The 15,209-nt window shown below is 39.9% G+C and overlaps 1 protein-coding gene across 1 annotated transcript in view; it reads left to right on the plus strand.

Moving 5' to 3' along the window:
* Positions 1-6,054: 6,054 nt before the first annotated feature.
* Positions 6,055-15,209, plus strand: part of LOC150089907 (uncharacterized) — a 166,013-nt gene continuing 156,858 nt past the window's right edge. Inside the window, exon 1 of the mRNA XM_090390126.1 lies at positions 6,055-6,226. Coding sequence (XP_090246252.1) covers positions 6,160-6,226 — 67 coding nt within the window. The 5' untranslated portion in view covers positions 6,055-6,159. The remainder of the gene's footprint in view (positions 6,227-15,209) is intronic.

Consider the following 15,209-nt stretch of genomic DNA (forward strand, 5'->3'; position numbering starts at 1 on the left):
CATTGTTCTCAATTTTATTCAAAATTTAATTTGTCGAATAGTGCCCAGTTTTTTCCCCGAGTTATGAAATCTACAGAACTCCTCAATTGCAAATTTTCTGTCTTGTATATAAACATATCACATAACTTGAGACATTTATTCTTTATGTGGCTTATCAGGTGTAGCAAAAAATAATGAAAAATATTCACTTTTTTTATCCTACTAATTATTTATGTTTGGAACTTATCTAATAAAAGAAGTTTGTTTTTAATTGCAGGAGAAAGATATTTTATGGAACCTTATGTTTCCAAATGTTTCAGAAAAAAGTTCTTGTTTATACTCTGGCACGACCACTATGTCAGTGGAGTTTACAATAAATCAATCAGTACAAATGCTAATCGTATTTAGCAGTCACGAGCTTGAACCCCGGTCCACTCAGTGTGTGCTACTACACTCGCACTCTTTTCCACTCGGCTACGTAACACAATGCAGGGTGGCCAATTTTTTTCAGTTTCTCCTCTAAGTGTGGTATTATTTTTCATGCAAAATAAGATAACATTTAAATTACATGTAAAATCTATCCAGTTCTGTTTTTCTAATTGTATTGCATTTTTTAACACGTATATCTTTCCACTAACTTTTAATCATTTCACAAATATTCATTCTAAATGATTTTTTTTTTTTTTTTGTTCAGATGAAATTTCTTGTTCTTCTAACTTTTTTTTTTTTTTTTTTTTATGAGAGCCCCAAACACGAGGGGTGTCGGGGCCTGTAGTGCTTAGTGCCGTGCATGGGTTTAGGGAAGGGTGTGGGGGTAGGGGGGATGCCGGAGGCTTTGCTCTGGAGACTGGGCATGGGTTTCACCGCTTCAGGCCTCCAGTGGGTGGGGTGGTGGTGTTTCACTGGTTGATGAAAGTCATCTACCAACCTACACTGGTGTTCAAAGAAAGTACATCACCTAGAATTTCACAGTTTTAACCCTTTCTTGCAATGGTATGTTACATTAACGACTAGCATCACAAATGGAAATATAAACAAAAGATATTTATTAATAGTTAAGACAAAGCTAAGTAATATCGGGTACGGGACATGATATTGCCATGGGGGATGTCTTTGTATCCATGGAGGAAGAATCAAAATTGAAGGGGCACATCAACACCAGAGCTTGCACTTGGTCATTACGCAACACAGTGGCAACCCCTAAGGCAGAATGCGCTGGCCTCACAGAAACTAGTAGTTGTTGGTGACTATTGTCGGGGAAACGGGGAACATGCTTTGTAAAAAGGACAGGTGGAACAGGACCAGGGTATACCTGCCGGGGGCAAAGGTAGATGACGTAGAGTGGATATCATCTTTTAAGGGCACAAAAGGTGATATAGTTGTACACGTTGACACTAATAATATTAAGATTAGGATACAGGCAGAATTACTTAACAAGTACAGGTCACTTGTTAACTGTACTTGTTAAGTACAGTACTTGTTGAAAAAAAGTACAGTTTTACATTGTTAAGTACAGTTTTTCACTGTTGAAAAAAAGCTGTGAATTAGAGTTGAATTTGAAAGTGTCTGCAATTCTGCCCAGACACAATAGGGAGTATATGATGAGAGCCTTGTTGATCAATTCGGCCCTGGAAAGATTGTGCAAGGCTCAAGGGGTAAAATTTTTTTCAGCCTGGTCTGTACTTGTTAACAGGAGAGACTGCTTCTACGGGATGGGATACGCTTAAATAGAAAGGGTGCAAGAATATTTGCTGATGCTATCGAGGCAGTGTTAGGTGGGTCGGAAAACTGCTAGCTTGGGGGGGGATACAAAGACTAATAGATTAACAGTAGCCACTGGCAGAGGTGAAAGTGATTCTTGCACTGCTTCTATTGGAATGAGCAGCAGCCTGGAAAACAAGACGCAGGATATTTCAGAGACTGCTGGGAGTCGTTGTACAAGTAAACACATGGGTTGTGTTAGGGTAGCTAAGAATAGGAACTGGTGCATTTATTTACCAAACTCCTACCAATGGTAGGAGTTTGGTAAATAAATTTGATGAATTTGAGGTATTGCTCAAAACATCAAAGGCAGATAGTTGGGATATCAGAGACTTGGTTTCACACAGATATAAAGAATGCAGAACTGGAATTTGGGGAGTACAATGTGTAGGAAGGATAGGAAGGGAGGAGGGGTTATGCTATTAGTTAAGAAACACATGAAATCCAAGGAAGTGAAGCCAGTCGACATCGCTGGACAGTGCAGTGTCGAGTCAGTTTGGTGTGACATAATTATTGGGAGATCAAAATTGAGAGTAGGAGTGTGCTATAGGCCTAATGACTCTGATGAGTATAATAAGAAACTGTACAGAGAAATATTGGGCCAGTAAATAAGAGTCTTATAATGGGGGATTTTAATTTCCCAGATATTGACTGGAATTCGTGTGTTGGTCACTCACACACTAGCAAGCCTTTTGTTGATTTATTGGATGATTGTTTTCTACGTCAGCATGTTTGGGAGGCAATTAGAGGGAGTAATACTCTTGATCTGATTATCAGTAGTGATTTTTCGTCCATTAAGAATCTGCAGATAAAGGAACCACTAGATGGCAGTGATCACAGTGTGCTGAAGTGGGATTTACTCAGAGGTAACTACCATCAGGGGTAAAGGGAAGGGTTTTTGCTTTCATAAAGGCGACTACGATGGTCTGAGACAGTATTAAAATTCTATACAGTGGGATCAACTGATGATGTTACCAACAGCAAATTCAAAATGGGAAGCATTCAAAGAACTTATCTTGGAAGCTACTAGGCTTTACATACCAACTAAGAAATATTGTTCAAGGTTTAGGCCAAAATGGATGTCAGATGAACTAATATGGCAGAGAAGAAAAATGCATGGGATACATATAAATTAATGGGTGACACAGAAACCTATGATAGATATAAGCTGGTCTGTAACCAAGTCACAAAGGCAGATTATGAGAAATCCTTGGCAAAGGATGCACAGAAAAACAGAAAAGAGTCCTTTACCTATGTAAACTCTAGAAGGAAAGGGATGAATCAGATTGGTCCACTGGATATTGATGGTCCAGCATTTGAGGATCGTGCTCAGGTGGCTAACAAACTAATCGAGTATTTTGCATCTGCATTCACACATGGGGAGTTATTCAGGGAGAGGAATGCCAGAGGTGAAGTAAACTCTGGCAGTGAGCTAGATTATTTTGTAATAACTGAGACGAAAGTGGAGGGAAAAATGTTGAGGATAAACATAAAAGAGGCACCCGGGGTGGATGGGATCTATCCAGTTATATTAAAGGAGGCAGCAAAAGAAGTAAGCAAACCTCTAGCCATAATTATGAGAGCTTCTTTGGAGTCAGGGGAGGTACCCATAGACTGGAGATGTGCAAACGTGACCCCAATTCACAAAGGAGGATCAAAGGCTGACACAAGTAATTATAGACCTGTGATTTTAACTTCTGTTGCAGGAAAATTAATGGAGGCACTGGTTAAAGAAGCACTGCAGGATCATCTAGACAAGACTTCAGTTATAGCTTGGACACGGTATGGTTTTGTTAAGGGAAGACTTGCCTGACCAATTTGATTGAATACTATGATGCAGTCACAAAAGAACTGGATGCAGGGATTAACTTTGATATTATATATTTGGATCTTAGAAAGGCTTTTGATACTGTTGCACATGGAAGACTGCTGCAAAATTGGAGCAGTGTGGCATTGGAGGCAAATTGCTGCTATGGATAAAGGGATGGTTGAGGGGGAGAAGACAGAGTGGTAATCAATGGACTAATGTTATTAGTGGAATCCCTCAGGGTTCGGTGTTAGGTCCATTGTTGTTTTCTGTATTTATAAAGGATATTAATGATTGTATATCAAGCTTAATGTCCAAGTTTGCAGATGATACAAAGGTTGGCAGGGTTGTTAAGGACACTACTGAAGTTATGCTGCTGCAACAGGATATGGAAAGGTTGAGCAGATGGACTGAGAGATGGCAAATGAAGTTTAACATTGACAAATGTAAAGTACTACATATCGGAAACAGTAACCCCAGAACAACGTATGAACTCTGTGGTACTACACTGACAGTGGTAGCGAATGAAAGGGACTTGGGGGTGGTTGTGCAGGCAGATATGAAGTTCTCTGAGCAGTGCAGATGTGCTGCAAGAGTAGCTCATGGTGTGTTGTCAGTGATATACAAGAATTTTTCTAGCAGGGATAAGGAGGTGATTATTCCCTTGTATAAGGCAATGGTGAGGCCACACCTTGAGTACTGTATACATGTCTGGAGGCGTCATTTCAGGAAGGATGTAGAGCTGCTGGAACAAGTACAGAGAAGGGCAACAAGATTAGTGGATTGAACAAAGGGGTGGTCTTACGAAGAAAGGCTTAAGTTTTGCAAATTACAGTGTCTGGCGACTAAGCCCGGTGAGGTGATCTGATAGAGGCGTATAAAGTCTTGAGTGGTTTGAGCATGCTCAATGCCGATGGGATTAATGCTCTTGCTCAGAATAATCACCTGAGAGGGCATAAATTCAAATTGAGATAAGACAGATGTAGGATAGATGTGCTGAAATTTGCCTTTAGCCAGCGGGTGGTTGGTTGGTGGAACAGACTTCCATCCCTTGTTGTGGAAGTTGATAGCCCAAATAAATTTAAGGCTCAGCTGGACAGGTATTTGAAACGAACAGAGGGGTGTGAAATGGGAGTAGTTTTTTTTTTTTTTTTTTGGCTGATGCTGCATAAGCTTGCTTTCTTGCATCATATGCTTATGCTAATGCTATTGTGAACAAGTGGAAGGATCCCATCAGAATTCAGCGTGCTCAACCCATTCAAGGCCTTATACACCTCAATCAGATCACCGCACAGGTGCCTAGTCTCCAGCCACTGCAACTTGCAGACCTTAAGCCTCTCTTGGTAAAAGGATCCCTTCATTCCTTTCACCAATCTTGTTGCCCTTCTCTGTACACGCTCAAGTAAATCAACATTCTTCCTAAAATGAGGCCTCCAGACCTGTACGCAGTACTCAAGGCGTGGCCTGACCATTGCCATATACAGAGGGATAATCACCTCCTTTTCCCTGATAGCAAAATTCCTATATATTATTGACAAAGCCCCATGACCTGCCCTGTTAGCCTGTCTGCATTGCTCAGAAAACTTCATATCTGACTGCACAATTACTCCCAGGTCTTTTTCATTTTCTACCACCTTAAGTGTAGTACCACACAGTTGGTACGTTTCTCTGGGGTTACTTCTACCCATACGTAGTACTTTGCATTTGTCAAGGTTAAACTTCAGTTGCCACTTCTTAGCCCATCTGCCCAAATTATTTAGATCCTGTTGCAGTAGTACACTGCCATTACTGTCATTAACAACCCTACCAACCTTTGTATCATCTGCAAACTTCGACATTAAGCCTGATATACCTTCATCAATATCATTGATAAATATACAAAACAACAGTGGACCTAACACCGAACCCTGTGGGACTCCACTAATAACATTAGTCCAAGAAGAGCAGCACCCATTGATTACCACCCTCTGTCTTCTCCCACTTAACCATCCTTTTATCCATTGTAGCAACTTACCTTTAATACCATTCTGCTCCAATTTGTACTATTTTTAACTACTGTATTTACGTGAAACTTCGGATAATTGGGGCAGCCGCTTAATCGGGCCAAAATGCACTAGTCCCGATGTGTCACAAATAACCGGAATCGACTGTAATTATAAAAAATAAAAACTATACAGAATATCATATTTATAACGAATCTGTTTTAGAAGATAATGTATTTCGTTTGATTTCGCAACTCAGTGATTTTTGATTGCTCACATTTTTTTTTTTTTTTTTTTTTTTTTGATTATAACGATAATGCTTGCAGAAACAGGGCGGGTTTAAAATAGCAATTTATCATTGATATTATGATTCACATTCCGATTTGCTTAGTGGCGACCTCTAAAGACTGACTTTGACGTGATGTTTCCGAAACCGAAACCATTATTGTTTTGTTTATGTTGCTTAGACTGTTAGAGCTTTTATGTGCTTTGGTGAGCCCAAATGATTATTGCAGTGACGGATCTGCTATAAGTTTAATTTTTTTTGCACACAATGTTTCATAAAAAAGATTGACTGCTCCAGAATGTTAATTACTCTCCTTCCTCTTTAATTTTGGTTTTGGGAAACGGATGATAGAGACTAAGTATAGGAATCGCATATGGTGCAGTTCTACTTCACTGACCCCTTCTCGTTCAGGTAACGTTTGTTTATTTTTTATTGAACAATTTGTGCCTTCCAATTTATCGATGAATTTGCATGCGTTTTTTTTTTTTTTTTTTTTTTTAAACTTCAGCATTGTTTGTACGCTTTCTTCGCCGATAGTAATGGATATATTTTGTGTGTGAGGGTGTGCTCAAAATGTCAATAAATTGTGTTAACCATGGCATCATCATCATTATTATTATTATGGTTCATTGTTATAAATTTTTTTCTATCCCGTGTCAGGTACTGGTACCAAGTGCATGGGGTGGTTGGTTGTGTCCGGTTACTGTTATTATTTTTACTATTGGGCAAAGAACTCTCCACAGGTGTTCGGAGTTACGCCTTTCTAGAGTTTCCTGAAAGTGTTCTTTGGGAGGTTTCTTCCTGCTAGGTTCTTATAGAGACTCTTTGGCACCTTGCCGCTGGGCAGCGCGGTGATCGGGATGGTCATTTCTTTTTCCACATGCCACATTTCTTTCGGTTATACTCCAGAACATGGGTACACCCCGTACTTCGGCGAGAAAGAAAGGAAGAAGAAGAAGAAGAAGAAGTAAGCTAATTCTGGACGGATTCCAGCAAAAGAAGTGTGTGTGGGTTTTTTGGTAAAACTCCAGAACACGGTGCCCCTATGACAATTACGTCGAGAAGAAGAGGGGGAAAGCAGTGACGTACGGTTCGTAACTCCGCCCACTCACTGCGTTTTCCCTCTTCTTCTCGACACATGCACATCGCGAATGTCACGCGACATAACAGTATGGCGGAACCGAAAAATAACGAAATTATCGGCAACAGTAATTTTTTCGGAGCAGCAGCCAAAATAATTGCAAATTAAACACACTAATTTCGTTCTTCAAAACGAAAAAAAAATAATGAGACGCAGCAAACGACCAATTTTCGACAAATAACTGGCGAAGTCCCGCAAAAAGGTAACCTACCATTTTTAATTAAACACAAACGAAAGACAATTAAAAACGTAATTCCCAATTGAAAAACGTTCTTCAAAATGAAAAAAAATAATGAGACGCAGCAAACGACCAATTTTCGACAAATAACTGGCGAAGTCCTGCAAAAAGGTAACCTACCAAACAAAAGACAATTAAAAACGTAATTCCCAATATACATTTTTTTTTTTTTCGTCCAACGACTGGTTTTTGCTTGACTCCTTCCCGAAGTCGCGTAAAAACATAACCTAAAAACATAACCAATTTTCACTAAACACAAATGAAAGTAAATGAAAAACGTAACTCGCATTCTATTTTTTTTTTCGTCCAACGACTGGTTTTTGCTTGAACCCTTCCCAAAGTCGCATGAAAACATAACCTTTTCTGGCTAAACAGAAACGAAAGTCAATTAACACATGCAACGAACAATAAAATTGCGCTTTGCATAAGCACAAAACGGCAACATAGAATTTTTTCTTTTTTTTTTTAAAAAAATGCAACGGACACAATACTACGTTAATAATATGTGAAAATAACACAGAAATACAAGACAAACTAAACTCACCTCACAGCAGCAAAAAACAAAGAAACAGTTTACCAGCAGGATGGAACGGGATAACGACAAACTGAAAACCACAAGGCCATAACCAGAAAAGCAAGAAGTAACAGATCAGCGCCGTACGCACTAAAAACCAACATTCAAAAGAAAGAATATGCAACGAATTTCGCATTTAGCGCTCCAGTGACGTCGTGTCACATGACATCCACGTGAAACGAAGAGGGGATGCAGTCAGTAGGCGGGATCAAAACCTGTCAATCACTGCTTTCCCCCGTTCTGACAGCCAATTACAAGGGGGCACCGTATATTGGAGTATGGCCGGTTTTTTAATAGACTTTCATTTTTTGGCTAATTAGGTTATGTTAGTTTACGACACTTATTCGGGACGGATTCAAGCAAAAGAAGCCAAGCCCGCAAAGCTTATGTCTGTGTGCTTCCTGAACTCTTCCTCTTAGCTTTTCCAGATGTTGCTGGCGTTGGGCACTGCGGTGACAATTGAGTATATAGACATTTCTTTCCTCTTAATGAGGGCAATGCCGGCCACAAGCATGTTCAACCGGTTCAGTCGAACAGGGTCCCGCACTCAAATGGTCTAAATAATCATATCATCGCGTTTTTTCTGTATTTCTATCAACGAGCCTACCACCGTTTTAATGTCTAGTTACCCACATTATCTTTACTCCAGTCGACTTGAAAATGACGTAGCAAAAAAAATTGGTTATGACATCATTAATTAATGACTTTGCATCCAAATAAATGGGCTAGAAATATTTTATTTTATCTAAACAATGTTTGTGTGCAATAACTGCTTTAATAATATGTAAATGTGTGTAATTATTGGTTCCTATTATTATTTATTCATGTTCCTATTTTTATGAGATGACTGCAATGAGATGTTTTTTGTTTTTTTAATTATTTCTTAGTTACTGTAAAATTTGAAAAAATAAAAAAAATTAAAAAATCACTATTACAAAAGCACTCTGTATAAGTTTTGAACAGCACCTCAGGGCCCGCAAGTAATTCTTGAACAGGGCTCCACAAATTTTGAGGCCAGCCCTGATGAGGGATAATTATAATAATAATAATAATAATAATAATACCTGGTGTGTTGTGCGGGATCATCTTGTCCATTATTATGGCATGGTCCTAGTGTAGTGTAGTATGTGAGTAGGGGTCTGTAGTATGGCCTGGGATTCATACTTGTAGCACGATACACTTTCTTTAATCAACTGGAATTTTTGCACTATTGTCCGATGTATTATCCTGGCAACCTGGTTGTGTGTACGAGTGTACTCCATCTGAGTGATCACCCTGCATCCCACAGTGAGGTGTTGGATTGTTTCTGGAATCAGGTGGCATCGTCAACACGTGTCATCTGTCATTCCTCAGGTTCTTGGCATTGATTACCTGATCTTGGATGTCGAGCATAAATTCTTCTGAATCAGGAAAGAGCCTACTGCTTGTGAGCCTTGCCTTGGACATCATCTTATATATGTAGTCTTCATAGAGGTCATTGTAGAGTCTGCCATAGAGTGCCTTCTTTGTCCACCTTTCTGTCTTCATTTCTTCTGTCTGTGTGAGTAGGGGGATCCATGTTGAAGTAGAGTGGTGTGTGCCATTTGTCTATCCTCCTTGTGGATTGGTAGATTGGCATTGTGTTTTCCTTGGAAGTAATCTCTCAGGTTCAGCTGCTTTCTTCTGTTGTTCAATGAGGTCTGTCAAACATATCCCTCCTTCTTTATGGACTATGGTCAGTCCCTCAATGGACAACTTTGGGTGGTGTTGACAGCTCTTGGTCATAATTATCCTCAGCAATCTCATAATCTCCTCCAGCTCAGCATTGGTTCAACTTGTGATTCTGAAGGAGTATGTTAGTACTCAGGCTGCATAGGTATTTATGGCTCTGACCATGTTTCCACCATTCAGCTTGATCTCCTTGTGTTCTAACTGGTGAGCCTGCATCACCCCTAGATATTTGTAGGTCTCTTCCTCTGTCATGGCCTCAATCCTTCCTGCTGGTAGTTTTGGCAGACTGGATTTCTCTGATGCAGTCCATGGGTGTTGCATTTGTTGTGGCCAATTTGCGTGCTGAACTATTCAGTGATCCAGACTATCTGTGGGAGTCGAATCCTGGTTGCTGCATAGAGTTTGATATCGTTCGTGTACATGAGATGAGAGTGGATGTACAGGTGCTTACTCTCTTCTTTAAGGATATATACCCATACTTAATGAAATAAATATTGCTTCTACCAACAAGCCAGTTAAAATAAGCAAAGTTTATTAAAAATACATTAAGTACACAGACACTGATAGATAAAATAAAATATAAAAAATAAATACACTGTGTACAAATTAAAACTGAAATTAAATACAGCCAATAAATTTAGGAAAAATAATAAAGAGAATAAAAGCAATAAAACATGCATGAAAATAAGTGATAAAATAAGCACAAAGTAGCTTTCAGGACAGTGAGCCTCTTTATCAATTTAAATAAGATATATGATAACAAGTCCTTATATATGCCTAAATGGATGTCAGATGAACTAATGAGACATATGGCAGAGAAGAAAAATGCATGGGATACATACAAATTGAAAAATGCATACATACAAATTAACACATGACACAGAAGCCTATGATAGATACAAGTTGATCTGTAACCAAGTTACAAAGGAGGTTAGGCAGGTGAAGGCAGATTATGAGAAATCTTTGGCAAGGGATGCAAAGAAAAACAGCAAAGAGTTCTTTACTTATGTAAACTCTAGAAGGAAGGGGATGAATCAGATTGGTCCACTTGATATCGATGGGTCAACTGTTGATGTCCTGCTCAGGTAGCTAACAAACTAAATGAATATTTTGCATCGACATTCACACATGAGGAGTTATTCAGCGCAGGGAATGCCAGAGGTGTATTCAACTCTGGCAGGTAAGCTAGAGAATCTTGTAATAACTGAGAGTAAAGTGGAGGAGAAATTGTTGAAGATAAACACAAGAAAGGCACCTGGGGTGGATGGGATCTATCCAGTTATATTAAAGGAGGCAACAAAGGAAGTAAGCAAACCCTTAGCCATAATTATGAGAGCTTCCTTGGACCCACAGACCGGAGATGTGCAAATGTGACCCCAATTCACAAAGGAGGATCAAAGGCTGACACAAGTAATTACAGACCTGTGGGTTTAACTTCTGTTCCAGGAAAATTAATGGAGTCACTGGTTAAAGAAGCACTGCAGGATCATCTAGACAAGACTTCAGTTATAGCTCGGACACAGCATGGTTTTGTTAAGGGGAAGTCTTGCCTGACCAATTTGATTGGATACTATGATGCAGTCACAAAAGAACTGGATGTAGGGAATAACTTTGATATTATATACTTGGATCTTAGAAAGACTTTTGATACTGTTGCACATGGAAGACTGCTGCGCAAATTGGAGCTGTGTGGCATTGGAGGCAAATTGCTGCTATGGATATAGGGGTGGTTGAGGGGGAGAAGACAGAGTGGTAATCAATGGACACTGCTCATCGTGGACTAATGTTATCAGTAGAGTCCCTCAGGGTTCAGTGTTGGGTCCATTATTGTTTTCTGTATTTATAAATGATATTGATGATGGTATATCAAGCTTAATGTCCAAGTTTGCAGACGATACGAAGGTTGGCAGGATTGTCAAGGACACTACTGACACAATGCTGCTGCAACAGGATCTGGAAAAGTTGAGCAGATGGGCTGAGAGGTGGCAAATGAAGTTTAACATTGACAAATGTAAACTACTACATATGGGAAACAGCAACCCCAGAGCAACGTATCAACTCTGTGGTACTACACTGACAGTGGTAGAGAATGAAAGGGACCTGGGGGTGGTTGTGCAGGCAGATATGAAGTTCTCTGAGCAGTGCAGACGGGCTGAAGAGTAGCTCATGGTGTATTGTCCATGATATATAGGAATTTTTCTAGCAGGAATAAGGAGGTGATTATTCCCTTGTATAAGGCAATGGTCAAGCCACACCTAGAGTACTGTATACAGGTCTGGATTCCTCATTTCAAGAAGGATGTAGAGCTGGTGGAACGAGTACAGAGAAGGGCAACAAGATTAGTGAATGGAACAAAGGGGTGCTCTTACGAAGAAAGGCTTAAGTGTTGCAAATTACAGTGGCTGGAGACTAGCCACCAGCAGGGTGATCTGATAGAGGTATATAAAGCCTTGAATGGTTTGAGCATGCTGAATGCTGATGGGATTCTTCCTCTTGCTCAGAATAATCACCTGAGAGGGCATAAATTCAAATTGAGGAAAGACAGATGTAGGATAGATGTGCTGAAATTTGCCTTTAGCGAGCAGGTGGTTGGTTGGTGGAACAGACTTCCATCCTTTGTCGTGGAAGTTGATAGCATAAATAAGTTTAAAGCTCAGCTGGACAGTTATTTCAAACGAACAGAGGGGTGAAGTGGAAGTGGTGTTTTTTTTTTTTTTTTTTTTTTTGCTGATGCTGCATAAGCTTGCTTTCTTGCATCAAATGCCTCTTCTAATGCGAATGCTAATTCTAATGCTAATAACTCCACAATATGAGAGACACCAGATGGTGTGCAACAGCATAGACCAGTGATGTTCATCCTTTCCAGTACAGGGGCCATATTCAAAGTTAGATTTGTTTGTGGGCCGCACTGAGTGACTGAAGAAAAATTAGTTTGTTACATTTTCTACATCTTGTTACATGTAAAAGGAAGTTTCTGTTTTCATGCTACTGTTTTTTATTTTCAGACTATATATAAATAATGTTAGCTACCTGAGCAGGATCATCAACAGTTGAACCATCGATATCAAGTGGACCAATCTGATTCATCCCCTTCCTTCTAGAGGTTACATAAGTAAAGAACTCTTTGCTGTTTTTCTTTGCATCCCTTGCCAAGGATTTCTTGTAATCTGCCTTCGCCTGCCTTATCTCCTTTGTAACTTGGTTACAGATCAACTTATAACTATCTTCTGTGTTACGTGTGTAGGCTTCTGTGTTACGTGTTAATTTATATGTATCCCAAGCATTTTTCTTCTCTGCCATATGTCTCATTAGTTCATCTGACATCCATTTAGGCCTAAACCTTGAACAATATTTCTTAGTTGATATGTAAAGCCTTGTAGCTTCCAACATAAGTTCTTTGAATGCTTCCCATTTTGAGTTTGCCGTTGGTTATTAGCATTAGTAGAGGCATATGATGCAAGAAAGCAAGCTTATTCAGCATCAGCCAAAAAAAAAAAAAAAAAAAAAAAAAAACAACCACTACTCCCATTTCACCCCTCAATTCGTTCGAAATACCTGTCCAGCTGAGCCTTAAATTTGTTTAGGCTATCAACTTCAACAACAAGCGATGGAAGTCTATTCCACAAACCAACTGCCCGCTGGCTAAAGGCGAATTTCTGCACATCTATCCGACATCCGTCCTTCCTCAATTTGAATTTATGCCCTCTCAGGTGATTATTCTGAGCAAGAGGAAGAATCCCATCGGCATTGAGCATGCTCAGGCCATTCAAAGCCTTGTACACCTCTATCAGATCACCTCGGCGATGCCTAGTCTCCAGGCTCTGTAATTTGCAAAACTTAAGCCTTTCTTTGTAAGAGCAACCCTTTGTTCCATTCACTAATCTTGTTGCCCTTCTCTGTACTCGTTCCAGCAGCTCTACATCCTTCTTGAAATGAGGCCTCCAACTTTATAACTCAGTTGTCACTCATTTATTTACTATGAACTAACATAATGCATTGCACTAGCATAGCATCATGTTAGTTCATGAAAGCTTTTGACACTGTTGTGCATGGAAGACTATTGTACAGATTGGAGCAGAATGGTATTAAGGGTAAGTTGCTACAATTAATAAAAGGATGGTTGAGTGGGAGGAGACAGAGGGTGGTAATCAATGGGTGCTGCTCTTTGTGGACTAATGTTATTAGTGGAGTCCCACAGGGTTTGGTGTTGGGTCCACTGTTGTTTTGTATATTTATGAATGATATTGATGAAGGTATATCAGGCTTAGTGTTGAAGTTTGCAGATGATACAAAGGTTGGCAGGGTTGTTAATGATAGTAATGGCAGTGTGCTACTGCAACAGGATCTAGAAAATTTGGACAGATGGGCTAAGAAGTGGCAACTGAAGTTTAACAATGACAAATGCAAATTACTGCATATGGATAGAAGTAACCCTAGAGAAACGTACCAACTGTGTGGTACTATACTTAAGGTGGTATAAAATGAAAAAGACCTGGGAGTAATTGTGCAGTCAGATATGAAGTTTTCTGAGCAATACAGACAGGCTGCCATGGCAGGTCATGGGGTTTTGTCAATGATATATAGGAATTTTGCTAGCAGGGAAAAGGAGGTGATTGTCCCTCTGTATAAGGCAATGGTCAGGTCACGCCTTGACTGCGTACAGGTCTGGAGACCTCATTTTAGGAAGGATGTAGATTTGCTTGAGCGTGTACAGAGAAGGGCAACAAGATTAGTGAAGGGAATGAAGGGATCCTCTTACCAAGAGAGGCTTAAGTCCTGCAAATTGCAGTGGCTGGAGACTAGGCACCTGTACGGTGATCTGAGTGAGGTGTATAAGGCCTTGAATGGGTTGAGCACGCTGAATTCTGATGGGATCCTTCCACTTGTTCAGATTACGAACCTAAGGGGGCATAAATTCCAAAGAAAAGACAGATGTAGAATAGATGTGTGGAAATTTGCCTTTAGCCAGCGGGTGGTTAATTGCTGGAACAAACGTTGTGGACAGTGATAGGTTAAATAAATTTAAGGAGGAACTGGAAAGGCATTTGGAGGGAATGGTGTGATTTTTTTTTTTTTTTTTTTTGATGCTGCTTAAGCTCATACACTTGTTTTCTTGCATGACATGCCACTACTACTACTATTACTCTTCCAATGGGATCAGTCTGGTGTGATGTTCTCGACTTTGTTGGTGGTCCTCCACTTGCCATGGTTGCTTCTAATAAGTGCATCAGTGTCAGGTTGACTTTATTGATATTTAGTGTCACCTAGCAGCCATCAGCAGTTACTAGCATGGAGTTGAATTCCTTGTGGTATTCGATGTAAGACATGTACAGGTTGTGGTGCTTCTCATAGGCTTGCTCCATAACTGCAACGTTGATGATCAATTACTCCTTGCATTCTTTGCTCCTATGTTAACGTTTCTTCTGCTGCTCAGCTATGATGTTCTGACTCTCCAAGTGGACTGATATCTTTTTGGTTATGCTGGTCAGGATCTTGTAAATTGTTGGGAGACAAGTGACGAATCTGTACTTTGCCAGGTTTTTGGTGTCTTTGTTATTGGCTTTCAGATAGGAGATTCCTCTAGTCAGACTCCAGGATTGTGTTAGGGTACCTTATCAACTGGGTGAGCTGCTCCTCTATGTGCCCATGTCTGTGCAGCTGAACTTCTTGTACCAGTATTTGTGGATGTTATCTATTCCTGGGGTTTGCATTCTGTAATCTTTTTTATGTC

Source organism: Mastigoproctus giganteus, chromosome 2 (genome assembly GCF_048544385.1).
Source record: "Mastigoproctus giganteus isolate SK-2022 chromosome 2, ASM4854438v1, whole genome shotgun sequence".
NCBI lineage: Eukaryota > Metazoa > Arthropoda > Arachnida > Uropygi > Thelyphonidae > Mastigoproctus > Mastigoproctus giganteus.